General features: G+C 51.9%; 8 protein-coding genes across 8 annotated transcripts; 6 read left to right on the forward strand and 2 right to left on the reverse strand.

The window, feature by feature from the left end:
- Positions 1 to 5,550: 5,550 nt before the first annotated feature.
- On the forward strand, positions 5,551 to 7,536 carry BO66DRAFT_312123 (Ytp1 family protein; the record flags this gene model as incomplete). Its single annotated transcript, XM_025643348.1, has 4 exons — positions 5,551 to 5,812; positions 5,891 to 6,537; positions 6,593 to 7,294; positions 7,357 to 7,536. The coding sequence occupies 4 exons, from the start codon at positions 5,551 to 5,553 to the stop codon at positions 7,534 to 7,536; spliced, it is 1,791 nt and encodes a 596-aa protein (XP_025508601.1).
- Positions 7,537 to 8,452: 916 nt separating this feature from the next.
- On the forward strand, positions 8,453 to 9,667 carry BO66DRAFT_387606 (dienelactone hydrolase family protein). The gene is made up of 4 exons (XM_025646351.1): positions 8,453 to 8,723; positions 8,789 to 9,117; positions 9,189 to 9,306; positions 9,381 to 9,667. The coding sequence occupies exons 1-4, from the start codon at positions 8,636 to 8,638 to the stop codon at positions 9,581 to 9,583; spliced, it is 738 nt and encodes a 245-aa protein (XP_025508602.1). The 5' UTR covers positions 8,453 to 8,635; the 3' UTR covers positions 9,584 to 9,667.
- A 641-nt stretch (positions 9,668 to 10,308) lies between these two features.
- BO66DRAFT_407559 (GPI-anchor transamidase subunit GAA1) lies at positions 10,309 to 14,114 on the forward strand (the record flags this gene model as incomplete). Its single annotated transcript, XM_025649067.1, has 10 exons — positions 10,309 to 10,501; positions 10,570 to 10,707; positions 10,786 to 10,867; positions 10,926 to 10,991; positions 11,047 to 11,168; positions 11,233 to 11,436; positions 11,936 to 12,227; positions 12,316 to 12,554; positions 12,664 to 13,556; positions 13,620 to 14,114. The coding sequence occupies 10 exons, from the start codon at positions 10,309 to 10,311 to the stop codon at positions 14,112 to 14,114; spliced, it is 2,724 nt and encodes a 907-aa protein (XP_025508603.1).
- A 156-nt stretch (positions 14,115 to 14,270) lies between these two features.
- Positions 14,271 to 15,940, reverse strand: BO66DRAFT_387610 (proteasome regulatory particle lid subunit RPN9). The gene is made up of 3 exons (XM_025646352.1): positions 15,574 to 15,940; positions 15,266 to 15,501; positions 14,271 to 15,173 (listed from the first exon to the last, which is right to left on the reverse strand). Exons 1-3 carry the CDS (start codon positions 15,839 to 15,841, stop codon positions 14,532 to 14,534), a joined length of 1,146 nt encoding a protein of 381 aa, XP_025508604.1. The 5' UTR covers positions 15,842 to 15,940; the 3' UTR covers positions 14,271 to 14,531.
- A 451-nt stretch (positions 15,941 to 16,391) lies between these two features.
- On the forward strand, positions 16,392 to 17,351 carry BO66DRAFT_416959 (class I SAM-dependent methyltransferase; the record flags this gene model as incomplete). Its single annotated transcript, XM_025649636.1, has 3 exons — positions 16,392 to 16,504; positions 16,557 to 16,728; positions 16,788 to 17,351. The coding sequence occupies exons 1-3, from the start codon at positions 16,467 to 16,469 to the stop codon at positions 17,349 to 17,351; spliced, it is 774 nt and encodes a 257-aa protein (XP_025508605.1). The 5' UTR covers positions 16,392 to 16,466.
- Positions 17,352 to 17,820: 469 nt separating this feature from the next.
- BO66DRAFT_339473 (NADH-ubiquinone oxidoreductase subunit) lies at positions 17,821 to 19,631 on the forward strand. The gene is made up of 9 exons (XM_025644375.1): positions 17,821 to 18,087; positions 18,148 to 18,161; positions 18,227 to 18,289; positions 18,343 to 18,437; positions 18,495 to 18,586; positions 18,636 to 18,777; positions 18,830 to 18,988; positions 19,041 to 19,376; positions 19,427 to 19,631. Exons 1-9 carry the CDS (start codon positions 17,939 to 17,941, stop codon positions 19,523 to 19,525), a joined length of 1,149 nt encoding a protein of 382 aa, XP_025508606.1. The 5' UTR covers positions 17,821 to 17,938; the 3' UTR covers positions 19,526 to 19,631.
- Positions 19,632 to 19,802: 171 nt separating this feature from the next.
- Positions 19,803 to 21,090, forward strand: BO66DRAFT_467447 (uroporphyrinogen-III synthase HEM4; the record flags this gene model as incomplete). The annotated part of the gene is made up of 2 exons (XM_025652567.1): positions 19,803 to 20,127; positions 20,291 to 21,090. The coding sequence occupies exons 1-2, from the start codon at positions 19,851 to 19,853 to the stop codon at positions 21,088 to 21,090; spliced, it is 1,077 nt and encodes a 358-aa protein (XP_025508607.1). The 5' UTR covers positions 19,803 to 19,850.
- A 395-nt stretch (positions 21,091 to 21,485) lies between these two features.
- On the reverse strand, positions 21,486 to 22,758 carry BO66DRAFT_311760 (mitogen-activated protein kinase; the record flags this gene model as incomplete). Its single annotated transcript, XM_025643336.1, has 5 exons — positions 21,486 to 21,514; positions 21,566 to 21,913; positions 21,968 to 22,349; positions 22,400 to 22,595; positions 22,649 to 22,758. The coding sequence occupies 5 exons, from the start codon at positions 22,756 to 22,758 to the stop codon at positions 21,486 to 21,488; spliced, it is 1,065 nt and encodes a 354-aa protein (XP_025508608.1).
- Between the last annotated feature and the right edge of the window lie 1,941 nt (positions 22,759 to 24,699).

The following is a 24,699-nucleotide window of genomic DNA, read 5'->3' on the forward strand; positions in this document are numbered from 1 at the left end:
GACCAAACCTTCAATAGCATGGCCAAATGCATAGAAACCACCGTCTAATCCCGTATATCCGTTACGCATTGTGTAGCATGACCAAAAGGAGTAAAAGATTAGAAGCATCGTCCTTTTGATCCGAGATAAACCCGACATAGACTGACCTGCTCTGCTCGCTTCGCCGGAGACCACTTGCGGACGGGACCACCCGCTAGCTTCGTCCAAAATGGGCCTTGAAAAAAAAAAAAGCGATTGCCGTTCTCCAAGGTCAGCTGCCATTGAGGTATTGTAAGTGACAAGACTTCAAGGCCAGAATCCAGGGCCAGCAGGTCCGATTTTCGCGCCTTTCCGCAGCCGCCGCGCTTTCCCGCCATGCCATGCTAGCGGGATGCAATAATACCAATTGCCAATTCTGCATCGGGGTTTAGATTGGGGAGAGGGGGAGGGTTCGGGGATTTGACCGTATTGAAGTGTAGCTGTAACGGCGGCTTTCGGAGATTTACCCGCCTGGCCCATGTCGTTTTCTTCTTCAAATCCAAGGTAAAGCATTTTGGTCTATCCATTCAACGTCGTGGTTGTTTGGATCGATGCCGAATTGCCGACTTTAGTAGTTTCTGGCTGGTTTTGTTCTCCCGCTCCCCTCGTTGCATCCTACCTCTTTAAGGGAAGGGTTCGGGAAGTACGGGTGGAGTGCTTGACTTCTGTTGTCCAAGGCAGAGTTGAATGGGAACATCACGGCATGTTGACTTTATTATTGTTTATTGTTTATTGTTTCGGTTTTGTTAGAAAGCCAGATCATTTCTGGCTTGCAATTCTCAAGCATAGAAAAATGCTCAGAAACCAAATATCCTAGAGATCATAGATGTCCAGATCGTCCATGTGCTGATAATGATAATGGCGGGAAAGACCCAGCTTCGATCAGCCCCATAAGCAAAGAAAATCCTCCTTCTCAACAAGATACTAATTCACGTTAATTCTCCAAGGGCGTGTCTTCGGACTGACCCCGTTCGTGTTTTGCTTACTCCATTGGTTGTATCTGAATTCTCAAGGAGGAGAGAAAAAAAATCTTTTCCTTTCCAATCAAACTCGACTTGTATTAATAATACGCCCCGTCCGCATGAAGGGGAAAGAAGATTCCCGTCGTGATGAGAGCCCCAAAAAGGATCTATCGGGGACTTGATTGGATGGTGTATGGGAAAGTCGGTCGGTCCCACTTGTAATGGTTGGAAATCGACTGAATCCTGGCATACTTGAACCCTACACCCGAGTAGGGTATCTACTGTATAGCACACAGTTGAGGGCGGCAGTGCTTCGGGGACGATGGTAGGCAGCAATGAACGCACTCTTATGCATTCACCCGGTGGTGCTAAATAACATCATCCAGAAATGAGTTTGTTGGCTGTCAGCTGTCCTCGACGTAATCCGTACAGGTAGACCCTAGCGAAGGGACTCGAGATTTGTGCACACGACTCTGTGCACTGCACTAAAGATGCATGAATCTTATCGGGGATGGTCGTAGCGGGCGGGTCCTCATGAGGCTGGCAGCACGGATGGTCCAAGACGGTAATGATTGCTGCTCTGATGCCCGGCATATTGCGGGGATTGCCCTCTAGGCTCAAGCTCAACAAAGCTCAACAAACAAAGAGGCCACATCAATACTGGATGCCATGCAGGTAGCGATATCAAAGTCCCATCTCCCAGGAGCAGGTCAATATGCGAGGAATCAGCTCGTATGATGCTGCCATAGTCACCGCTCGATGACGTCAAAGCATCTTCCAGCAACCTGCAGATGATATCCGATCCGAGTTCCAGGCGTATTTCAATGAGTCATACGATGCGCATAGGTAAGCGCGTGCAGAGGAATCTCGGCGACTCGGCATCAAGTGGGAACGGCACACAATTAGGTATTAAATATTATTATTCTTGAGAAGTCAAAAGAAACGAGACGGGAAATTCCACCAGGTCATGCGAGTTGCTGGTTTGCAGAGCGGTGGGCGTGTCTCCAAGAGGAACCGGTGCGTGTCGTTTGGTGGGTTGTTGTGCTTGCTTAGGGGACTGGTCCGTGTCGGTTTCCCATAGCTTGGTTTAGTCTAGTCTTTTGGCAGCTTGGTTCGCCCGGCTTTTGAATAACATCATTTTTTTTCACCTTCTTTTTTCTTCTTCCGGTCTTTCCAGCCCTGCCTGCATGTTACCGATCTTGCTTAACCAGCTGGGACTCGGCGTGGTTGTTCCAAATCACTCTCCACTGCGCGGTGGTTTTCCCAGCCCTACCCACCTGCGAAATAGCTGCAATGAGCTCATTATGTATCAACGGCAGGGCTGTTCACAAGATGACAGCTCCTCGACGGGCTCCGTCGATCTCAAGGCGGTCAAGCCAGCCTCCCTTCCAGACTACCCGCAAGAAGGCGCTCTGGCGCTCTGGCGGAAGAGCGCGGATGCAGGTGCTTCCTTAAGTCCGTGCTAAAAGGTGACGCCAAGCCACGATCGCCAGTTGGGTTGTCAGACGAGAGAGAGCGAGCAAGAGGAACAAAGACCAGACAGACCAGACAGACCAGACAGACCAGACGGCACACAGACGCGAACAGGGCTGGGCGCCCAACGTGCGAGAGCCCCGCAGGGTGGGGTCTGTTTCCGAGGGATCACTCACTATACGCAGATAAAGAGATCGACGCTTGTTGGCGGTCGACCCGTCCAACACAAGTACTGAGTACATGAAGTATTATTAATGCAACAATGAACAACAGAACTGCCAGCTCCCTCACAATACGAGGCCGCATAGGCTCTAGAGTCTGACTGGAATCATTGGAGTCTACTGTCTATCACTTAAATTTAGACGTAGAGTCAACAGTTCACCTATCCTTGAGTCGTAAAGTTCAGGCATCAGAGGTACTGAGTCGTTGGCTTGCCTGCATGGTTGAAGATCGTCGCTAAAGGCTCACGTATCAGCTCTTCACGCCAGCACATCCATGCACTGTGTGATTGTTCACGGCAGGTACTATACCTCTACCTCTCCCCTCACTCTAAGACAAAATTGTCTTTTAAAGTGTGAGAAGCTGCATAAAGATGTCACGCTACACCAGGATGTACATAGTACCTAAATTGTCGACGATCAGACCATAGAGATCGAAATTAAGGGACTTACTTGACTTGTCAACAATCAAGGTATACTTCACCTTAGCCAATCTCCGACAATTAACAAACACGGAGACTTGGACAATGTCTATTAAACAATGCGTGTCCATGCTTGGAGTACACAGGAGCTTCTCAGATGCCTTTCATAGCTCGTAAGCAGTTTAGGATTGGACTTGCGCACCTATCTCTCCGGGTGCGGCTTCGAATCCAGCAGTGTATACATTTATGGTAGACAGTACCTAAGGTAGTTATGAAGCAGCCTGGAGCCTTGCTACACTGCCTTTAGCTCCCGTGACTCCACCACGCAAAAGTAGTATCATGCAAGGGGAGCGTTGGATGACTTCGCTGCTTAAGACCTACTCCGCGATCTGATTCGATACCGGCATTGTATCAGCTATAGGAGAGATAGGTGGCTATCGTTCGAAGTCGTATCGCTGTTCCCCACTCGTGTGAATAGCTAGCTGTCAGGATAGAAACTTGTTTTTATTGGGCCGGATAAGTAGCGTGTGAGAATATGGGCTCACTCTAACAGAACATGTTAGACAGGAGTCAGTCTTCCCACGCGGCTAGAGGCTCCCACGCGGCTAGAGACTATCGAGATCATGTCGTATCGGAACATTCCAAGTTGGGAGAGACCGGTGTCTTTCAGATTTCATGGGTTGCCGCCAATACATTAGAATGCGGGGATGGTCAGCAACTTTGGAGCACAAGTCGCCTGGAATGAACAGTCACATGAACTGAACACACTTGAGAAGTAAATGGTTCTCGGGATGTGAAGGTTGGATTATAGAGACCAGCATGCCTTCGTCCTCGGAGAGTGAAAAAGGAGGGTTCTTGCTCGCAATTCAATCCATAATCTCCTGCCAAGACAACTGTATCAATATGGTCTGTCTATATGAGGCAGAGCCAGATCATATGGAACAGCAGTCGAGAATCCCAATAAAGTGTATAGGCAACAGAGTCGTTCAGTCGCCCAGTCGCCGACAGCTTAACACCATGAGTAAGAATGAGCTAGATTGAGTAACTTAGTTCAAGGCACATGAACAATAAGCTCGGCCAGAAAGGGTTAAAGAGAGTCCGCTCTAGACCCGGCGCTAACAGTTCGGTACCTTGGAATGAGGTCATTTTCCACGGCACCGTCAGCCCGGCATGACTTCAATGCCCAGAACTCGCTCCTTCTCCCAGCTGCTCCGGCCTTCCGAGAGCCGAAGCACTCCCCAAAACCTTTGTTAGATTTTGTCTCTCCCTAAATGATCCAATGATGCCTTTTCGATTGGAAGTATCACCCTAAATCTGACTTATCATGTGCCAGCGTATTTGGTTTAACTAAGATCAAGTCTTACTCATTAGTGCTCATCATGAGTCAGGAGCAATGATGCTGAGCACAGAGAGGAGCTTAGCGAAGGACAAGTTACCAGGCGCGTACTATAACATTGCCAGTTGATCAAGATGGAAAACTCGGCAAGTCTGGAAGGGAAAGAGAAAAAAAAAAAAAAAAAAAAGAAAAGAGGAAAGTGAGAAAAGAATGGAAAAAAGAGAAAATTAAGGTTCCAGAAATGGAACTAATGATCGTTCCAGCGATCATCTAGTCACTTAGTGCCAACAAAAAATAATGCTCACTAATTCTACCGTACTTAGAGACACCTCATGATGACGAGCGGGAAGCACTGAATAAGAACAATGAAGACACACCTGTAGTAGTGAACTGGACCATTGGTAGACCAAGTGTTTCTGGATGAATCTATAGCTATTTATCCAATGAGGTACTTCCTCGTACTTACTCAAAAGCTGATGGGTTAATTAGTTTATGGAAAAATAAGAAGAAGAAAAAAGCACCGAGTGACCCCTACGTACTAGTACTAGGTAACCTAGCCCACTCCACTGCAGAGCTCCCAGTAGACTAATCCTCATCAGTGACCTTCTGCTCCACTCCTTCCGGTACCCGGTGCTCGAGCGAGGCTGTTGTTTCCACGGCCTTTCGGATTTGTTGCATGGCTATCCCCGCCAGCTCCGAAAAGGAAGACGAACGAAGACCCAAGACCCAACCAGCAACTTGAACACAGCGTGAATGTCGGTAATGATGTGTAATGACCTGATTAAAAAGTCTGGCGCAACCCTCTTGCTTCCCAGCTCTCTATTTTCTTCTCCCTTCAGTCCTTGGATCATCCATAAGCCACCAGTTGGGGTTCCCTTGAGCTCTTGGTTCTTATACTTCCAGTCCGCTCTCCCACCGCACCGCACTCGACCGTCGGTCTTTTGCATACACAGCAACCCTACTACCTCAGCTGACGACTCTCTTCCTCATTCTGGAGGTGCCGTCTCCTCAGTCTAGGAAACCGTTGTCGGGTGCCCAAGCAGGCTCGTAGCACTTGCGCTCCATAATCTCCCCTTTGTCGCATTTCGTTCTTGTCGCAAACCAGATTTAAGCTTGCGCTCATGTGGCAGCGAGCTTCCCGTGCCGCGCTCGCGGCGTCCTTCTTACTAATCTCAGTTGCGAATGCTATTCCGCATGGAGATGATGAGGGAATGCACATGGACAGCGGCATGGACATGTCCAGCCACGATTCGCAACCAAAGGAAAACACAGAGTCGACGGACGACTCGCCTATGAGTTATTTTGCCTATGGCAAGCATAGCGGCGCCATCATGGCGCACATCGGTCTAATGGTAGCTGCCTGGTGCTTCATCCTCCCAATCGGTAAGTTCTTCTCCTGCTTCCAATTCAGATCTCCATCTCGCAAGCCAGGCGCACGCGAGGCTAACAAAGAGTTTGCAGCGGTCATGCTCAGTGTCGGACGATCCCGCTTTGCCTTGCCGTCGCAATTCCTCTTCCTGGTGTTAAATGCGGTTGGAATGCTTGTCGGAATAATCTACAACAGCCAGACCCCGGATCTGTACGAAAACAACGCCCATCACAAGATTGGCTGGATCGCGACCTGGGTTATCAGCGCTCAAGTGATTATGTCGCTGATCTTCGCTTATGCCGGACGAGGGGAGACGGAAGACAGCTCCTATGAACGCGCAGCTTTCCTTCCTGTGTCGACCGATGAAATGGCCGATAGCCACGACACCTTCCCTACTGGCCCTCGTCACTCATATCGTTGGTCGAGAGATAGCGGGCAGGGAACTGAGAGAAATTCATCCTCGATCCACTGTCCAGAGTCGCCATCGTGTGCGTCCGCATCGGACGAGTACGACGGCTTCGAAAAACCCGAGGACCCTGTCCCTGACAACCCCCCTCAGTCACACAGACCCATGCGCATCCCCATTATTGACCGCTTTCTGGCCAGCCGTGTGCCGGGTATGGTGTCTAACCGTGTGCTCCGCGTCCTTTCGGTCATCTATAAGATCATCGACAGGATCATCCTGCCTTTCGGCTTTGTCGCTCTTGTGACTGGCTTTGTGACTTACGGCGGTATTATGGTATGATCATCGCTTCGATAATTGTATGAACAGCTCTCGCTGACGTGTGACACAGCGCGGCAAGGAAGTTTTCAACGGTCTTGCGCACTTCATCAAGGGTGGAATCTTCGTGTGGTACGGTCTGTTGACACTAGGACGAATGCTTGGCTGTTGGGCAGATCTCGGCTGGGCCTGGAATGTGAAACCGTCCAGCGCTATTGTTGGTAAATGGAAGGCCAAAGTCCCCACTGGAGAGTTCACTGAGTCGTTCGTGATATTCCTCTATGGTGCGAGTAACATGTTTCTGGAGCATCTCACAGGTTGGGGCGGCAAGTGGACTGCGACCGACTTTGAGCATGTCTCGATCTCCATCATGTTCTTCGGTGGTGGACTGTGTGGCATGCTTTTCGAGTCGAAACGCGTCAAGAGCTGGTTGAACAGCACTGTCTTGCAATATCCATCCCACATGAACGCTCACGCCTCCAGCGATACTGCTTGGCAGCTTCCTGACACTCAGGGCGTTTCCCTCAACCCTATGCCTGCATTGATTATCCTTCTTCTGGGCATGATGATGGGTTCTCACCACCAAGACAGCATGGTATCAACAATGGTGCACAAGCAGTGGGGCAACCTTCTCGTCGGATTTGCGCTTGCTCGGGGTGTGACTTATCTCCTGATGTACCTGAAGCCACCTACCTCCTACCTGCCTGCTCGTCCGCCAACTGAGATCGTGGCTTCCTTCTGCCTCATTTCTGGTGGCTTGGTTTTCATGCTTAGTGTAAGTTGTTCGCTGGCGACAATGCCTAAAAGCTAGGAATCAATTAGCTAACTTTTGTGCAGACACGCAGCGTGATTCAGGCCATGGAATACTACGACCTCGATGCGATGTTTGTGTTCACTGTCACCATGGGCTTGACCGCCTTTGTTATGGCCTTCGAGATCCTCTCGATCGCCCTCAAAGCCTGGGCGGTGAAGCGGGAATCCCGTCCCCAGCTGCCACCTTATCAGTTCCCCGCCTGAGTGAAAATATTATCTACGTCGTGTATCCTGTGTTTGCTGAGACGCTCTCCAAGGACACCTCAGGAGCACTCTACGGATGAGGATGCACGAGAAAGAACCACACACAAAAAAAAGATTTGCTTTCTACAGCATTATACCCCCCACGGATATCGGTTATCCTTCGGCCTGGTGTTGGAGCGCAGGATTCGAGCTCTGACGATGAACATGACCCCGTTTACCACGGCCTTTTTGCGATGAATCTTGTCTTAATGTGATTACCACGAATGAATGATCTGCTTGAACCTTTCAGGCAATAATGAGGAGGATATGATGGCCATTTAGTTAGCAAGTTGATACCTGACAATCAAGGCTTAATATATGAACATTTAGTACAATGTGCAGAATTGGTCCCGACTTGTTTTGAGTTTGACTCGGTGACGAGATATGTGAAGTATTTTCATAAACATGTTTGAGACTTGCCCTGCTGCCGGGCAATTGTAGTTATACAGAGTAGCTGTACAGATGCTAATCCCGGGGCTAAGCCGATAAGTCCGAAGCCTACCAAAGCTTAGCCAAAAGAAAAAGAGTGGGCAGGAAAAGAAAAAGAGAATGGCGACGGTTGGCCCAACATCGGCACGAGGAACTTGCCGCCTCGGCAATTTGGCAAGTGGCCGGTTGAATTATCACTGTCTCAATTCTCTCACATATGAATGGTTTCACAAACAGAGAAACATGTTTGATGTTATAGTCAGTTGCTGCATCACACGAAATGTCGAAATTCGAAGAGAACAGACTGCAATATGCTGCTTTGCGACGGAGATTCTAGAGTCGATCCATGATGTCAGGTGAATTCGAGGATTAGTAAGGGCCACGCCATTCGGCGGCTTGCCTAATATAACCGTGGGAACCTTTCCCTAGGAGGGGCAACAGGTGGGGGGGCAATAGAGGGGAATCTCGAAGCCACTGCATGCGCAAATTACTCCAATTCGGGGCAAATTCAGGGTATATATCCAGCCGTATCTCACCCTTTGGCTTTCCTGATATCCAACCATTTTTCATATCTTAGTATCTCTTTCAGAGCATCCACCCTTCTTCCCCCCCTCAACCTTTACACATCACAATGGCGTCCAACCCTCCCGGAGCTTGCTGTGCCCAGGGCTTCAAGCACGAAGGCACCCCCGTTGGTGAGGTCAAGAATGTCAATGGCGGTAGGTTGTCTTTACCAGGCTCTTGTGTGCAGAGAATGATCCCACTGACAGGGTCTATGCTGCAGTTGACTACTACATCACCTACCCCAAGGACAACAAGACCCCCGAGAAGGCTGTTCTCTTCCTGAGTGACGTTTTCGGTCTCTTCAACAACGCCAAGCTGCTCGCTGATGAGTACGCTGCCAATGGCTACCTTTGCGTGATCCCCGACCTGTTCAACGGCGACGCCATCCCCGTCGCCGAGATGGAGGCCGGAAAATTCGACATTGGCGCTTGGTTCCCTAACCACCAGCCTGCCAACGTTGACCCTATCGTCGAGGCTGCCATCAAGTACGTCAAGGGTGACTTGGGCGTCAAGAGACTTGCTGCTGTCGGCTACTGCTTCGGTGCCAAGGTGAGCCCTCACTTCAGTGATGAGCCAGTCGCTGTACATTGTAGACATGCTAACAGTATAATGTGCATTAGTACGTCTGCCGCTTCATGAAGGAGGGCAAGGTCGATGTTGGCTTCAATGCCCACCCCTCTTTCGTTACCCACGAGGAGCTCGGCGCTATCACCGGCCCTCTCTCCATTGCTGCTGCTGGTAAGCTTCTATGCTCTTGTAGTGGAGCCCTCTCGCATCCTAATTCGTTGCTAATTCACCCCATCTTCACACAGAGATCGACACCATCTTCACCACCGAGCTTCGTCACGAGTCCGAGGGCACCCTGATCAAGACTGGTCAGCCCTGGCAGATCAACCTGTTCAGCGGCGTCTCCCACGGCTTCGCTGTTCGTGCCGACCTTAGCAACAAGCACTTCAAGTGGGCTAAGGAGCAGGCTTTCTGCCAGGCCATTGCCTGGTTCCGCCAGTACCTGTAAATGCTTAAATGTACTGTACATAATGTGGGCCCGGATGCCCTTAGAATTTCCATCATTAGTCAATGAACAGACATGAGTAATGACAGGCTTGAGTTATGCTGTATTTCTTTATAGACGCCTGCAATGGTCGAAGTAAGTTGAGAGTAAGATCGAGCATCTTTGACAGAATGGATTGTTCCACGTGACCCCGGTGGTTGGCGCTGGGAAAAAGGCCGTCGGCGAGAACAAGTCAGCGTTTACTGTCCCGGAGCGAGAAGAGCCAACAAACACACTTGAGGAAGCACTGCGCCGGTGGACTTCTCCTTTCCCCTGACTTGCGGGGCAATTGCGCTAATTTGTCGATTGTATGTCCCCCTTTGCTTCGTGCGGGCTTGATTGCTGGCTTCTTGCGACCCTGTCGCGTGTTTACCTCTCATCCCTCCCCCGTGGCGTGTCGGGCTGACGAAAGCAGTCATCTTTTACACCCTTGATCTATCGCTACACCTTTCCAAACGTCGACTCCCGCCTCAGCTCGGATCACCAGTCTCTCCTTGACAGACAGCGTCCACTACCGAACCGATCCACTGCCCCCTCGAACGACCGTGCGCTTGACGCCTGCAAAAGTCTCGACCGGCCCTCATCCCATAGAGACAACATTGGTGTCTAAATCTCAAGCCACACGGTCTAGCTCCGACTCTGTACTTTAATATAATAATTTGTGATCTACAACTCGAATACCCAACATCATGGCTACTCCGGCCGCTCTACCGCCACTGCCGTTCAACCCATCGAGGGTCCGGTCCTACATTCTTCGCCTCCCTCTTTTCACTCGGCTTGTGCTCTTAGCGATCATCGTGTTCTGGTTACTCGAATTGCAGACGGTGTGGAGTGTGAAGCAATGGGGTTCGCTGATACCAGAGGAAATCAACATTGGCACCAGTATGAACAGCCTCCAGACTCTTGCAAGGAGTACACAAGGACAACGTACATCTGACATGAGAACACAGTGTATCGACTTAATACATACCCATTCATCCACTTCGGATTTTTCCACGCCTTCCTGAATCTCCTGGCTCTCACTCCATTGCTGGAGCGGTTTGAGGCCGAGCATGGCACATTGACTGCAGTCGCTCTGTTCTTTGGCCGTAAGTCAAATTCAGCCCCGACCATACTCCGGCTTTGTCGCTGCAGCAGAGACACTAACTGCGGTGACTACACATCAGCTCTTTCGACTTTTCCGGCGGGCGCGTATATTCTGATCGAGAGATTCGTCTTGCACAGAAATACCGAAGTGTTTGGTGCTAGGTGAGTGACTCTGGCCTGGTATTAGGGGTCCTCGAGGGGCGTCTAACAGATCTTTCAGTGTTTGGGTCTTCTTGCTCTTGGGGTCAGAAGCCATAAGAACCTTCAAATCCAACCCGTACTTCAGGTAGGTCAAAGATTTCGCAAATTATGCATTGACCTCTGAACTGACGATCCGTCAGCCTTGGGCCGTACAAGATCCCTACGTGGACCTCCCCCTTGTTTGCTTGTGGCCTGGTCTCGATTTTCGTCCAAAATGCGAGTCTCCTGGGCCATCTCTGCGCCATCTTCGTGGGTTATCTGTGTAAGTACTCTGCCTTGTGCACCTGCTTGCTTCTGGTTTCCACTTTTCTGACGGACTGGATTAGTCGGTCTCGGGTACCTGAAAGTTTTCGTCCCCCCTGAGAAGGTTCTGAGATGGATTGAAGGGAAGTTGAACCTTCTGGGAAGACTGCCACACTATGTCTCGGTGGACCAGAAGACATTTGGTCGGTATGGTGTTCTTCCGACCACGACTGCCGGGGGCGAGAGGGCGACTCCCATGAGCTATCTGGGCTCCTCGCAGCGTCTGGGTGCTTGAGAACTTTAATAGACGGGTTATCCTCTAGCCTATCATTCTTGTGCATATATTATACATTCTGCTATACGTGGGTTTCTATGTAATGTGTAAAAGCTAGTTATGGAAGGAGTGAATATTGTTTAATGCGATTGCTTGGTGTCAATCATATCAACAATAGTTAACTTAACTTAGCGGCTGACGTAAATCCGCGGGCTGCTCTGGCCAAATCGCCGCCGATTGATGGCTCCGCACCCGTTCAGCTGTAGCATCAACAACTCTTCCATGGGATGGAGTCCCTAGATGTCGCAACCTCCATGGCTCTAAAATGTGAGTATGGCTTAATACTACGGGCACCAGTGAGAAGAGTTTCTGCGTGCTTCTTGCCTTTCTCTATCGGCCCTGCTTATCCCCGATTGCTACCATCACCACCCTGTTTACCCCGGATTGCCCACGGCGGGCGAAACAACACCTCGGATCGATTCAAACTCATGCTGACACAAGAACCATGGCAGCCGCAATCCGCAAACTGCGGAGCAATCCCCATTTCCTCTTCGTCCACCTGCCGCATATTCTCTCCTTCCTCTGCATCGTTGCAGGCGTCGTCTGGCTGCTCCTCCTTCCCCTCAACGATTACTCCCGCCAAACGTACATCTCCGAAAACGCGCTCTTACCTGGTCAGGTCCACGCATATTTCTCCGGCAGTGAACAGCACATCTTCCGGGGATACAAGAAGGAGCTAGAGGCGATCCTGGAGCGCCAGACGCCGAGTGAGCAAGACAGCAGAAACGACGAATTCACCCCGGCGTATGTTCATCTTCTCTGCCCAATAACCCTTTCCGCTCCGTTGAGAAAGGCCGTGTCTTGCTAATGGAGGTTTTCAATTCGAACTCAGTGTTTCCGATAAAGTCCAGTCGATCTTGCGAGCTGCAGGACTCAAAGTCGCGACGCAGAATTACGAGTACACTTCATCGGGCATCACCCATCAGGGGCAGAATGTCTACGCGATTATCCAAGCACCGCGGGGTGACGCTACTGAAGCCATTGTGCTTGTCGCGGCCTGGAGAACTGCCGATGACGAACTGAATCTGAATGGCGTAAGCCTTGCGCTGACGCTGGCGGGATACTTCAAACGTGCGTGATTGATTTTCCGGCTTCGTCCAGCGGAGCAGCAGCAGCAGCAGCAGCAGCAGCAGCAGCAGCAGACGTTTCCATCTTTGCTGACCGGGTTTGCGCCTTACAGGTTGGTCCTTATGGTCGAAGGATATCATCTTCGTGTTCCCACCGGATAGTAAATCGGGCACCCAGGCGTGGATTGACGCCTACCATGATATGCAACCGGCATTTGTGCAGCCGCTGCCATTGAAGAGCGGCGCGTTGCAGGGAGGCTTGGTCATTGAGTATCCCTTCGATCATCGGTTTGAATCACTTCATATTCTTTACGATGGTGTCAACGGCCAGTTGCCCAATCTGGACCTGTTCAACACGGCTGTATCGATTGCTGGTGGCCAAATGGGTATTGGTTCCAATTTGCAAGAAATGTGGGACCACAATGACAGCTATGAGATGCGGCTGCAGACGATTCTGCGAGGCATGGTCAAGCAGGGCTTCGGCTACGCGACGGGTGCGCATAGCAGTTTCATGCCATACCATATTGACGCCATCACGCTGCAGCCCAAGGGCGACGGTTGGCAGGATGAGATGGCATTGGGCCGTACCATCGAGGGTCTCTGTCGCAGTTTGAACAATCTCCTGGAGCATCTCCATCAGAGCTTCTTCTTCTACCTGCTCATGCAGACCAACCGCTTCGTCAGCATCGGCACCTATCTACCCAGTGCCATGCTGATTGCCGGAAACTTCACCATTATGGCTATTGCACTCTGGCTACGGACGGGATACTATATCGGCTCGGAGCAAACTGCCGTCAAGCTTCCAACAGTAAGCGCAGGAGAGACGAATAAGCAAGTGGCTGTTTCGACGGAGAAGTCCGGTGCGAATACCGCGCAGCAACCAGCCGTCAAAACCGACTCAAACAGCATCATCGAGCGACAACTTGCCCTGCCGCTCACCCTTGTCGTCGGCCTCCACCTCCTCGGTCTCATCCCTCTCTACATTTTCAATAACATCAACCACCAGGTTCGTGCCCGTCCGCTCCCCTTTATCCTCCACAAGACTTCACATGCTAACCGCAACCACAAGTACTACCCAACCGCAACCTACGCCAGCATCGCCATCAACGCCATCCTGCCCATCGCACTCGCAGCCTCCCTCACCCGCGGCCTGACGACCACCCCGCGGGAACAGTCGCAACAATCCCTGCTCATCAAATCGTTCTCGCTCCTCGTCCTCGGCCTCTTCCTCTCCACGCTCGCCACCCTCAACTTCTCCCTGTCCTTCATGATCGGTCTCCTCTGCACCCCGCTCAGCTTCGTCAACCGCATCGACCCGCGCACCGCCTCCCGCCCCCTGCGGGCCGTGCTCGCCGTCGCCGGCCTCGTCCTCCTGAACGTGCTGTCCCCGCCCGTCGTCCTTCTGGGGGCGTGCCGGTATGTCGGGGTCGACGTGGAGACGGTCCTCACGCAGGCGGCCTTCGGGTGGGACGTCTGGGGCATGTGGACCCAGGTGGTGGTCTGGTGTGTCTGGTGGCCCGCCTGGGTGACTGGGTGTGCTTTGTTGGGGTTCTCCCTGTTCTAGGGCTTTTTATTTCTGAAGGGTAGATAGAGCATCATACAGGTAGCTTTGCTTTACTTGCTCGTCTGCTTGAACGCTTTGTATAGTATAGTATAAATCTTTTTAGGGCTACTATGGAATTCCCTCTCTCGTCGTAGTTCTATGCGGTTCGGATTTTTCCTGGATATCTGTTATGGTGTCGGATTCAAGTGGGGAGGTGCCATTCCATACGCTTTGAAATATGGTAAGTGACATATGGAAAAAGTCTAGTACTTCGTACATGAACTGCAGATGATTTACTCTTCTCACTTTATGAGGGGGTTGGAGAGTAAATGATTGGGAGGGCATGAGAAACAGGTGGTGGGACATAACATGGTTGGTGTTGTGATGGTAGTGAAGTTAAGGTATCTGGTTCTAATGTTTGGAAATTATCTCATTTTATCAAGCCGCCCACACATCCTTGCCGACCCCCTCGATCCAGTGGCCCAGCTGGTTGACGCCGGCATCCCAGTCCTTGAGGCGGTTGCGCATGCCCTCGATCTGCTTCATGTCCAGGACCTTGGGCTGGACCCAGTGGATCTGGGCGACCTGGGCGACCTGGTCGATGGCGCCCCTGAGCAGGCCCAGCGAGAGGGCCTTCATGATCAGGTGCTCGATCTCCTGGGGCTTGACCTTGGTCTCGGCGGAGATGGCGGTGAAGGTCAGGTTGCGGTCGTGGGGCGGGCGGCGGAAGACCATCTCCGTCAGCGCGGAGAGCGAGATCTTCTGGTACAGGAAGAGGCGGTGCTGCTCCAGCAGCTGGTTCTTGGCGACGTTGCCGGCCAGCACGTCGTAGGCGGTCAGGTCCCCCCGGTTGAAGGCGAACAGCAGGTCGCGCAGCCAGCCGTGCGGCGTCGCGCTCAGCGAGTCCAGGATCGGGTGCAGCAGCAGCTCGCCGAAGTTGTAGATCGTCTCCGACACCAGCGCCGCCACGCTGAGGTTGTAGGCCCGCGACACCCGCTCCGCGTCGCTGAGGTCCTCCAGGTTGATGCACGCGAGGTAGAGGAGGGCGTTCTTGTAGAAGGAGGCGAATTCTTGTTTGGCCTGTCGTTTTGGGGGGAAGCTTTGTTAGTACATGGAATGTTGCTTATGCTCGGGGTGGAAGGGCTGGCGGGATGACGAGGGAGGTCCCTTACGTGGTAGTAGTCCGCGTTGACTTTGTAGAAGGAAGCGTGCACAACGGTCTCAACCGAGTCGAAGGTATCTAGCACTTTTTGGCAGACCTCCAGGTCCTTCTGTGCCCCGTCCAGGTCCTGTAGTCGTTGCTTGACGTTGGCGACGTCGGCGAGGGCGTAGATGTAAGCATCTTGGCTGTCGGGCTTGTTGACCTTGTCGGCCAGCGATGTGAGGAAAGAGAGGCGTTCTTTGTCATCTGTGTACGATCCGCCCAGGCTTGGTCAGTTTGGAGCTCTTCGGAAGCTACTGGGCCGCAGTTGAAACAGACCTGCACACTCCGTCGATGCCATCAACCCCAGCGAGACGAACTTGAGCTGGTTGATTCTGTCGGCGAAGCTGAGGACGAAGTTCTTGAATATCGGTAGTCGCTGGGGGCCGCTCTCTGGTAGCTGGAAGAATTCAATCAGGGAATCGGTAAGTTGGTGCCATAGCTTGCGCTCCCAGTAGTCTTCGAAGGTCAGGAACAAGGCCTGGCTCTGTTCGGGAGCTTGCTGGAGCTGGTCGGCGAGGAAATCGGTGATCCTTTGGTTCTCCATGATGGAACCGGGGGATGATGGGATGTGGGACAAGGGTAGGAGAGAGAATTCAAGAAATAATCAAGGGTCGTGAGAGGTGGGGGTACGTCAATCGGAGATGGGGAAGATAGAAGGAACCTGATCTGAAGGTGGCAGCGCAGCGGAGCTGAGGTGAACATCCGCCTTGATGCTCGGGCGGTGAGGCACATGACATCGATCCCCATCTACATCGTCATCATCATCAATTTCAGTAACAAACATCAAGCATGAATGTTTTCCGAAACTACTATCCGTCCTTGTACCCCGAACATACTTTGGCTCTTGGATTGTATAGCATCTCTTGGTATGGGTTAATGTTGATAACACTACTCGGATCGACCAATCCAGACTTGAGCCTCTACTAGAACCCCAGAATGGTAGCAATAAGTGTCCGATATCTCTCCGAGCAGCCCTCTGAGCCATCTACAACTAGGGTACCCAAAGCTTTTTTGGCTCAGAAAAAAAGGTATAAATAGGGGCATATTGTTCTCTTCGTAGAGGACTCTTTTGTAACAATCAATTGATCTATTTTCTCCTGTTATTTTCCAATCGTCCCAAGTTATTAATACCTCTGCCTTTGTACCATTGTCCAATCAATACCATCATCATGTCTGACTTCACCGAGAAAAATCGCCAGTACTTCGAGTAAGTGACAAGCTCCTGGGATGTCCAGGCAAGGTACTTATGCAATTTATAGCAAGATGGCTAGTACCTACAATGACGAATTCAAGGAATTCATTGAAAAGAATTGCGCAGAGGTCCTTAGCCGCCGTGCGTGGATCAGTGATACCTGGACCGACACCGAGTCTGGCCGGGGTAAGGAGATCAAAATGCTCGAGTATGCCTGCGGACCGGGTCCTATATCCATGGTAGCTTTCCAACCCTATCGCATCAGCTATATCAAAGAAACGAAGCTGACAACCCACAGACTCTAGCTCCCTTCGTAAGCAAGATCGTCGGCATGGATGTTTCAGATGGCATGATCAGCGAGTTCAACAAACATGCGAAGGAAGCGGGTTTAGCAGACAAGATGACTGGAGTCAAAGCTGATCTTCTCGCCGAGTCTGTATCGGAGGAACTGTCCGCAGATGAATACACCAATTTCGACCTTGTGGTGGTCAGCATGGCGCTGCACCACTTTGAGAATCCCGAGCTGGCCTTGGCGCGGTTGAGTGAGCGCCTCAAGAAAGGTGGTGTGCTTTTGGTCCTAGAGATCCTGGCAGAAGAGGGCCACCACGATCATCACGGCCATCACCATCACCACCACCACCATGACGAGCAGCATGATTCAGCTCACGGGAAGCTTGACTTTGGCGACGCCGAACACACAATCGGCAGCCATGGTTTCACACTAGAGCGGATCCAGCAGCTCTATGAAGAAGCCGGAGTAGGCCTGGGTTTTCAAAGCGAGGTGTTGGAGCATAAGATGGCGTTCAAGGTTCATAAGAAGCTGCCAAAAGCCCTATTCCTTGCTCGGGGACAGCGCTGCTGAACAATGTTCGTGATATAGTTGCAATTCAAAGAGTAATGAACCGAGTGTGATGCATGCTTTGCTTTCGCCAGTTTGGGTACTGTACGTTCGACACCAGACCAATAGGTAGTCTAAGTTGCGTCGTAGTAGATGCGCCATGACGCTGTAAGTCAGTCAACCAATCATATTTCGCGAATAGTCAGACGCGATCCGGCAGGAGATCAAGTGTTCGGGGTTAGGATTGAACATGGCAGGTGGTCGAATGAATAAATATTCGAGGCACTCGAGTAAGGCGACTGTAGGATCACAATCCTACATATTGACAGTCATTTCCAGAGCATTGTAGGCAACACGGAGGGAGATCGGACAATTGACAATTGAAGAAGGTGCAAATCGGCCAGGGAGTGGGCCGAAAAGGGACTAGCGCCAGAGTCCCGTGCCCGCTCCAAGGTTATTCTGGACAGCGACTTTCAACATCTACCAGCTGTGAGCACAAGTTCTGACGTCGAGCTTGGCTCTCTCCCCTCTACCACCCCATTGTCCATCGCCAACCACCGATCCGGACGCATACCGGTGGTCTCATCAGATTCGCAAGCAGAACTGAGACCATGCAGAGCTGCCGGGCCGCCAATTCCGCCATGGCCTCGAGGGCCTTCGTCCCCGCCCCTAGGGTTCAGTTCCAGGTCCAGCGCCGCAACCTCCAGGATGTTGCCATTACTCGGACTGGAAAGCCGATCTTGAAGGTCCAAGGTGGACGGTAAGAGCGCATGTACCGGGGTCATGGTCGTGGGATGATGCTAACTTTTGCCTGCCGCAGGTCGTCTCTGGGAGGTACTTCGCCCTCTGCTCGTTTCATTATCCGCTCGCGTCGGCGCCAGAAAGCTCATATCATCTAGGTCACACCGCCACTGTCTTCGGTGCTACTGGTTTCCTCGGTCGTTACATTGTCAACAAGCTCGGTAGGTTGGGCCCATGGTCGATTCGGAAGAGCTAGAGACTGACGCCGAGATAGCTCGTCAGGGATGCAGCGTTGTTGTCCCCTACCGTGAGGAGATGACGAAGAGACACTTGAAGGTCACTGGTGATCTCGGTCGGATTACTTTCATCGTATGACACCTTCGTTTCGAGCATGGTAATCGAGTCTCTAACTCGGCGGTCCGGCAGGAATACGATCTGCGCAACACTCAGTCCATTGAGGAGGCTGTGCGCCATTCTGATGTTGTCTACAACCTTGTTGGTCGCCAATATCCTACCAAGTTAGTATCATAAGTCTATCTTGAATGCGCCATACTAATCTCCACACAGGAACTTCACTTACAACGACGTTCACGTCGATGGAACGGAGCGCATTGTCGAGGCTGTTGCCAAGTACGATGTTGATCGCTTCATTCACGTCTCTTCCTACAACGCTAACCGGGACTCTCCCTCCGAGTTCTTCGCTACCAAGGTTCGTTTGTTGGGTGTATTTCCCGCTGGCGAATAGGTGCTAACTGCTGCAGGCCTGGGGTGAGGAGATTGCTCGCTCTATCTACCCTGAGACCACCATCGTCCGCCCCGCGCCCATGTTCGGTTTCGAGGACAACCTCCTTCACAAGCTCGCTCGTGCGACCAACGTCTTCACTTCCAACCACATGCAGGAGCGCTACTGGCCCGTGCACGTAAGTTGCTTTGAGCAAGTCATGATTTGAGCCGCGCTGACAATTCGCACAGGCCATTGATGTCGGCGCTGCCCTCGAGGCTATGCTGCACGATGACAGCACCGTCGGTCAGACGTTCGAGCTCTACGGCCCCAAGAACTACTCGACCGCCGAGATCGCGGAGCTGGTGGACAAGGAAATTGTCAAGCACCGCCGCCACGTGAACGTGCCCAAGGCCATCATGAAGCCCCTCGCCCACTACCTCAACAAGTATCTCTGGTGGCCCATCGGCTCAGCCGACGAGGTTGAGCGCGAGTTCATCGACCAGGTGATCGACCCCAACGCCAAGACCTTCAAGGATCTTGGAATCGAGCCTGCTGAGATCAGCAACCTGACCTTCCACTACTTGGTAAGTTTGTTCTTTCGTGAGGTGTGTGGACCACCGGCTAATTGTCGCAGCTTGGATACCGTAGCTCCTCCTACTACGATCTGCCTCCCGCGACGGAGCGGGAGAGACAGGAGGAGAAGAAGTACCTGCACGTTCTCGACGACCAGTAGTCTGTTTCTTTAGTGTACATACCATGCTAGACCCATTGATTTCCTTGTGTAGCTGCTTCAAGTCTTTTAAGAAGTGTCTATTAATTCAACATTCGTTATACACGCCTACGAACCCACGAGAACCAACACTACTACACATGCATTAGTATGAAATACTGGTGGTACCAGTAATAGTATGAGGATTAGGGAACCTCGGCCGGGGGCGCAAGCTCAGCTCAGCTCCGCTCCGCTCCGCACTCCGCACTCCTCCATCCATTAGAACCTGCCATTCTCTCCAATTGCACCTCACTCACCCAGAAACAGACCAGCAAGAAACCCAAGAACAATGGCCGAGCAAGACCCTCGCACCCCAATCCTCCTCCTCAAAACCCGCTCCACCCCGCACGACGGCTACGACGACTTCTTCACGAGCCAAAACTACAACCCCGCCTTCATCCCCGTGCTGGAGCACCACTTCCACACGACCAACCTCCAACGCGTCCACGACCTGCTCGTCTCGGGGGGCTTTCGCGCGGGCCATCCGAACCAGAAATACGGCGGCATCATCTTCACAAGTCAGCGGGCGGTGGAGGGGTTCGCCCACGTCCTCGAGGGCATCGATGGTATGTCTGGCCCATCACCACCACCACCGTCACCACCTACCTCTACATCCTACCTTCCCAGCCCTGCACCTCCCTCCCTATCCCCAAACACCACACCACACCTCACCTAACCCCAACCTAATCCACAACTCAACGCTAACATACCACTACCCACTCGACACAGACCCAGACCGAAGTCTAACCCCCCTCACCCTCCCCCTCTACACCGTCGGCCCCGCAACCCACCGCTCCCTCTCCGCCCTGACAACCACCTACCTCCCCAACGCCACCCTCCACGGCCAGGACACGGGCACCGGCGAGCTCCTCGCGCACTTCATCCTCTCGCATTATCCGACGTACACCATGGGCAACACCACAGGCAACACCACGGGCAACCCAGATGCGAACACCACACCCCCAAATCCCCCAAACCCAACCCCAACAATAAAACCCCTCCTCTTCCTCGTCGGCGAACAGCGCCGCGACATCATCCCCACGACCCTGATGGACCCGGCGCGGCGGCCCGACGCCCGCATCCCCGTGGAGGAGCTGGTGGTCTACGAGACCGGGGTGATGGCCGGGTTTGAGGAGGCGTTTGGGGCGCGGATTCGCGCGGAGCGGGATGCGTTCCAGCGCAAACAGCAGGACGAAGACGACGAGAAAGTGGTCTGGACGGTGGTGTTTTCGCCGACGGGGTGTGAGGCTATGGTCAGGGTTTTGGAGACGGTGGATGCTTCTTCGTCATCGTCGTCGTCGTCAGCGGTTCTGGGCGGTGGGTTGGAATCACAAAAGGAGGAAGGGGATTTAGGTCCAAAGGATTACAACAGAAAGTTCTTTGTCGCGACCATTGGTCCGACGACCAGGGATTATCTCAGGAATCGTGTCGGGTTTGAACCCGATGTCTGTGCGGAGAAGCCTAGTCCCGAGGGGGTCGGGAGGGGGATCCAGAAATTTATGGAGGAGTATAGGGCGGGGAAGAAATAGTCCAATAACTGAAAGCTGAGGTCGCTGTTTATGTACAGTTAGGAAGTAAGTGGAGTGCCTCAGGTAATTCTGCACCGCATATATACCCAAAGACGTTCTTGGAAAAAGTTCATCTTATGTACTGGTCTGCTTGTCAAGGCTACTCTGCTCGCATTATATCAAACAAGCTTAAATGCCCGAATCATCACATCAACTCCATCCATATTCCCTTCCCATAATGGCAGCATATCACTCAGGGTGGAACGCGCGAGCATTGTCCCTATCCTTTTCTTTCTATCCTTCCATGTTATTATGTGCTCGAATGAAACCCCACTGAACCTGAACAAACAGGCACTGCCTTGTTTAGTTCCCCCGTACTATGGTATCTTAGCCGCATTCATATGCTCGTCATTTCTTTACCGCATGATCTCCTCATATATCAGGACTGTGCACTAGGTTAGTAGAGCTCCACATAAGACGAAGTCTCTCAACTTACGCTTCAATTGCTCCTTGCTCAACGCATCCTTGTTCTTATCGAAATCAAAGAATCCCTCCGGAATCGGCGGTGCGGTGGGCTCATCCTCCGGGTCATGATACGGCTCCAGGTATGGATGGCGCAGCGCCTCCTCCACTGTGATTCGCTTGGCCGGGTTGAAGGCGAGGAGCTTTTCCAGCAGATCCAGGGCGAGGTCGTTGCTCTTGGGGAACATGGCGCGGAAGGGAATCTTCTTCTTGAATGGGAGAGATCGGATGTATTCGCGAGCCCGTCGGGACTTGATACCATAGTAGTCTTCCATGGTCGGCGTTCCGAGGACGTCAAGGATAAGGGTCAACTGGTGGTGGTCTATCTGTTGTCAGAATGGCCTGTCAATTGCCGCGCCGGTATTGTGGTACTCACAGTCCTTTCCAGGGAACAGGGGCTTCCCGCTCAGCATTTCAGCCAGGATACAGCCCACACTCCACACATCAATCGCCTTCGTGTACTCCTTGAACGTCAACATGATCTCCGGCGCACGATACCACCGTGTAGCCACATATTCCGTCATGAAACCCGAGTTGTCATCTGTCGATGCAGCAGACCGAGCCAAGCCGAAGTCACAGACTTTCAGGTCGCAGTTGGCATTAAGAAGAAGATTGGATGGTTTGAGATCACGGTGCAGAACGTTCGCCGAGTGCATGGCTTTCAGCGCGCGCAAGGTCTGGTAAATGAAGTATTGGCAATGGTCGTCGGAAAGGTCCTGAGTACGGATGACGCGGTGCATGTCTGTCTCCATCAATTCCTGGTTCGATCAGTCGCTGGGTTTCCATGTTGCATGACTTCTAAATTTACCTGGATCAGGTACACCTCGTTGAAGCTCTCATAATTCCGAGGCCGCTGGATATCCAAGATAGAGATAATGTTCTCGTGGTTGAAATACCGCAACAGCTTCATCTCACGTAGGGTTCGCAGACAGAACATGGAATGGTCGAATGGTGTGATCTTCTTGATGGCGACCTTCTGTCCGGAAGGCTTGTGGATCGCGGAGCTGAGGCCAATTAGTTGTCGGCTACGGCGCTCGGTTCATCTGACGAAACTCACCAGACAACACCATAGGCGCCCTCTCCGATGACATCTTGAATTTCATATTGATCTGAGACATTGAAGGAGATCTTGCGTGATCCTCCTTGAGGAGGCATTTGTTGCACCATGGTGACAGTTATGATAGGAATTCTAAGCAAAGGTCAGTTCATGCCGACCAAAGCAGGCGTTTTGTGTGATGAACCCCGCGCCAAGTGATAGTCCAACTCATCGCCGACTTGCCAGCCCAACGATGAGGAGGAGGACTGTGGCAGGCCAACAGCCCCTAAGCATCGCAGTGATGGTGGGCGTGGTTCGTCACATGCAGACAAGCAGCGGATCGCCCACGAGATAACGCCTAGGGCCCATCACACATTCAAGCAACAAACACATGGCATAGCGCTTACCAGAAGAAGCTGGGTTGGAGCGCAGTTGGAGCCTAATTACAACAAATCCGCATGCCAGGGTGTATGCGCTGGACGAGTGGCCGTTGTCGGGGAACCGTCGAAGATCGGGAGCGGGGTACAGCGCGTGCCTGCAATCAAACCGGAAAAGGAAGACGCACGCACGTTGGTGTGCAGAAGTTCCGAAGTAGCGTTGATTTTGAAAAGGAAATGGCGAAGGGATGCCAGGTAGGATCACGATCCAGGGGCGCGGAGGGTGATCAGAGGAACAAATAAACTGCTCACACGGCGCTTAGATCGATCCACGTCACTGCTGACGACCTGGACCACAGAAAGACGAACTGGTCAATTATCCACAACAGCGACAAAAAAGGAACGAAGACCGGGCCCTATTAAAGGTTCCTTGTAGAGGATCAAGAGAGAGGGCGAGAGAAAAAGGAGAAGCTTACCAGTGGTGAGGAGAGAATTGGGGTTACTGGTGCTGGGTGTCTCACAGGCCGGTTTCTATTTTTGGGACGGTTTGTCTTCCAGGTGTCTTCTGTCCTGGTTCTAGATCGACGACAGCGGTCAGTTTCGAGTTTCTTTTGACTAAGATACACATGAAGCGACAAAAAATAGAGGGAAAACCAACCCACGGCGTTTTGACGGAGAAGGGGGCAGCAGAGGGGGGAGGGGGGAGTGGGATAGTGGGATAGTGGATGGGGGTGTGGAATGACTAGGAAGTAGGAAGTAAGAGCAGGCGAGGGAAGGTAACGAACGACAGACAGACTAGCTAGCAGTTGGCGGGTGTTGTGGAGGGGTTGGAGAGAGAGAGAGAGAAAGACAGAGGCAGAGAGTGAGTGAGAGAAGAGCAAATAGTGGCAGTCGTGGAGGGGAACTAGTGTCCGTAGTGGGAAAGTTAATCACCCGCAAGTGGGGAGGCAGAATAAAGACTTGGATTCACCTTGAAGCAACAAATTGGATTTCCTAAGAATAGGAAAGTAGAGGAGTAGAAGAAGAAGATTGAATAGAATAGAGAGAGTTCAGTGGAAAGGAGGAGGAACCGAGGAAGAAGAAGAGGGAGAGGAGGAGGAGGGAGGAGGAGGGGAAGAGAGAGGGAGAGGGAGAGAGAGAGCGTGCGTGCGTGGGAAGTTGTGTACCTGAATCGCCGTGGAGCAATAATAAATGGGGGGGAGGGGAAGGTCAGTTATCGATACGGAGGCAGCAGATAAGACCGTGGACAGTTGAGGATAAAGATAGTAAGTAAGTAAGTAGCAGGTGACTGACACTGACAGCAATAGTCTGTTCCAACTAACGACACTTCTCAAAAATAATAATAATGATGATGATGATAATCCCCGTCGACAATCACAAGGGGGAGGCAACAATAAGAGTGATAATGAATGAGTCCCGATGAAAGAAGAACCTTGGTTGAAGAGACGGAGGGGCCGCTGCAGTGGAAATCACCACCGGGGGAAAGAAGTCTGTGTGGTACGGTTGGGGAGGGGAGGAGAGGGGACGGTTTTTGGTTCCTGATCCAGAAATGCTGCCATCATTATATCTAGTTACTCCGTAGTATCAACACCATCAAGTCTATCTCTTGTTCGAGCACCCTCAATGATTTGATTAAATCAAAGCAAATTATCTCATCAATCACAAACCAACATCATTTCACAGCGGATACAGCAG

The sequence above is a fragment of the Aspergillus aculeatinus genome (genome assembly GCF_003184765.1).
Source record: "Aspergillus aculeatinus CBS 121060 unplaced genomic scaffold BO66scaffold_2, whole genome shotgun sequence".
NCBI lineage: Eukaryota > Fungi > Ascomycota > Eurotiomycetes > Eurotiales > Aspergillaceae > Aspergillus > Aspergillus aculeatinus.

Bases quoted from the DNA above. Each gene is read 5' to 3' on its own strand.
- BO66DRAFT_387606 (XM_025646351.1), top strand. From the start codon at position 8,636: ATGGCGTCCAACCCTCCCGGAGCTTGCTGTGCCCAGGGCTTCAAGCAC. The intron at 8,724-8,788 runs GTAGGTTGTCTT...TCTATGCTGCAG, and splicing joins GGTCAAGAATGTCAATGGCG to TTGACTACTACATCACCTAC. The intron at 9,118-9,188 runs GTGAGCCCTCAC...AATGTGCATTAG, and splicing joins GCTACTGCTTCGGTGCCAAG to TACGTCTGCCGCTTCATGAA.
- BO66DRAFT_387610 (XM_025646352.1), bottom strand. From the start codon at position 15,841: ATGGAGAACCAAAGGATCACCGATTTCCTCGCCGACCAGCTCCAGCAA. The intron at 15,502-15,573 runs GTCTGTTTCAAC...GATCGTACACAG, and splicing joins GGCATCGACGGAGTGTGCAG to ATGACAAAGAACGCCTCTCT. The intron at 15,174-15,265 runs GTAAGGGACCTC...CCAAAACGACAG, and splicing joins TCAACGCGGACTACTACCAC to GCCAAACAAGAATTCGCCTC.
- BO66DRAFT_339473 (XM_025644375.1), top strand. From the start codon at position 17,939: ATGCAGAGCTGCCGGGCCGCCAATTCCGCCATGGCCTCGAGGGCCTTC. The intron at 18,290-18,342 runs GTAGGTTGGGCC...ACGCCGAGATAG, and splicing joins TTACATTGTCAACAAGCTCG to CTCGTCAGGGATGCAGCGTT. The intron at 19,377-19,426 runs GTAAGTTTGTTC...TAATTGTCGCAG, and splicing joins ACCTGACCTTCCACTACTTG to CTTGGATACCGTAGCTCCTC.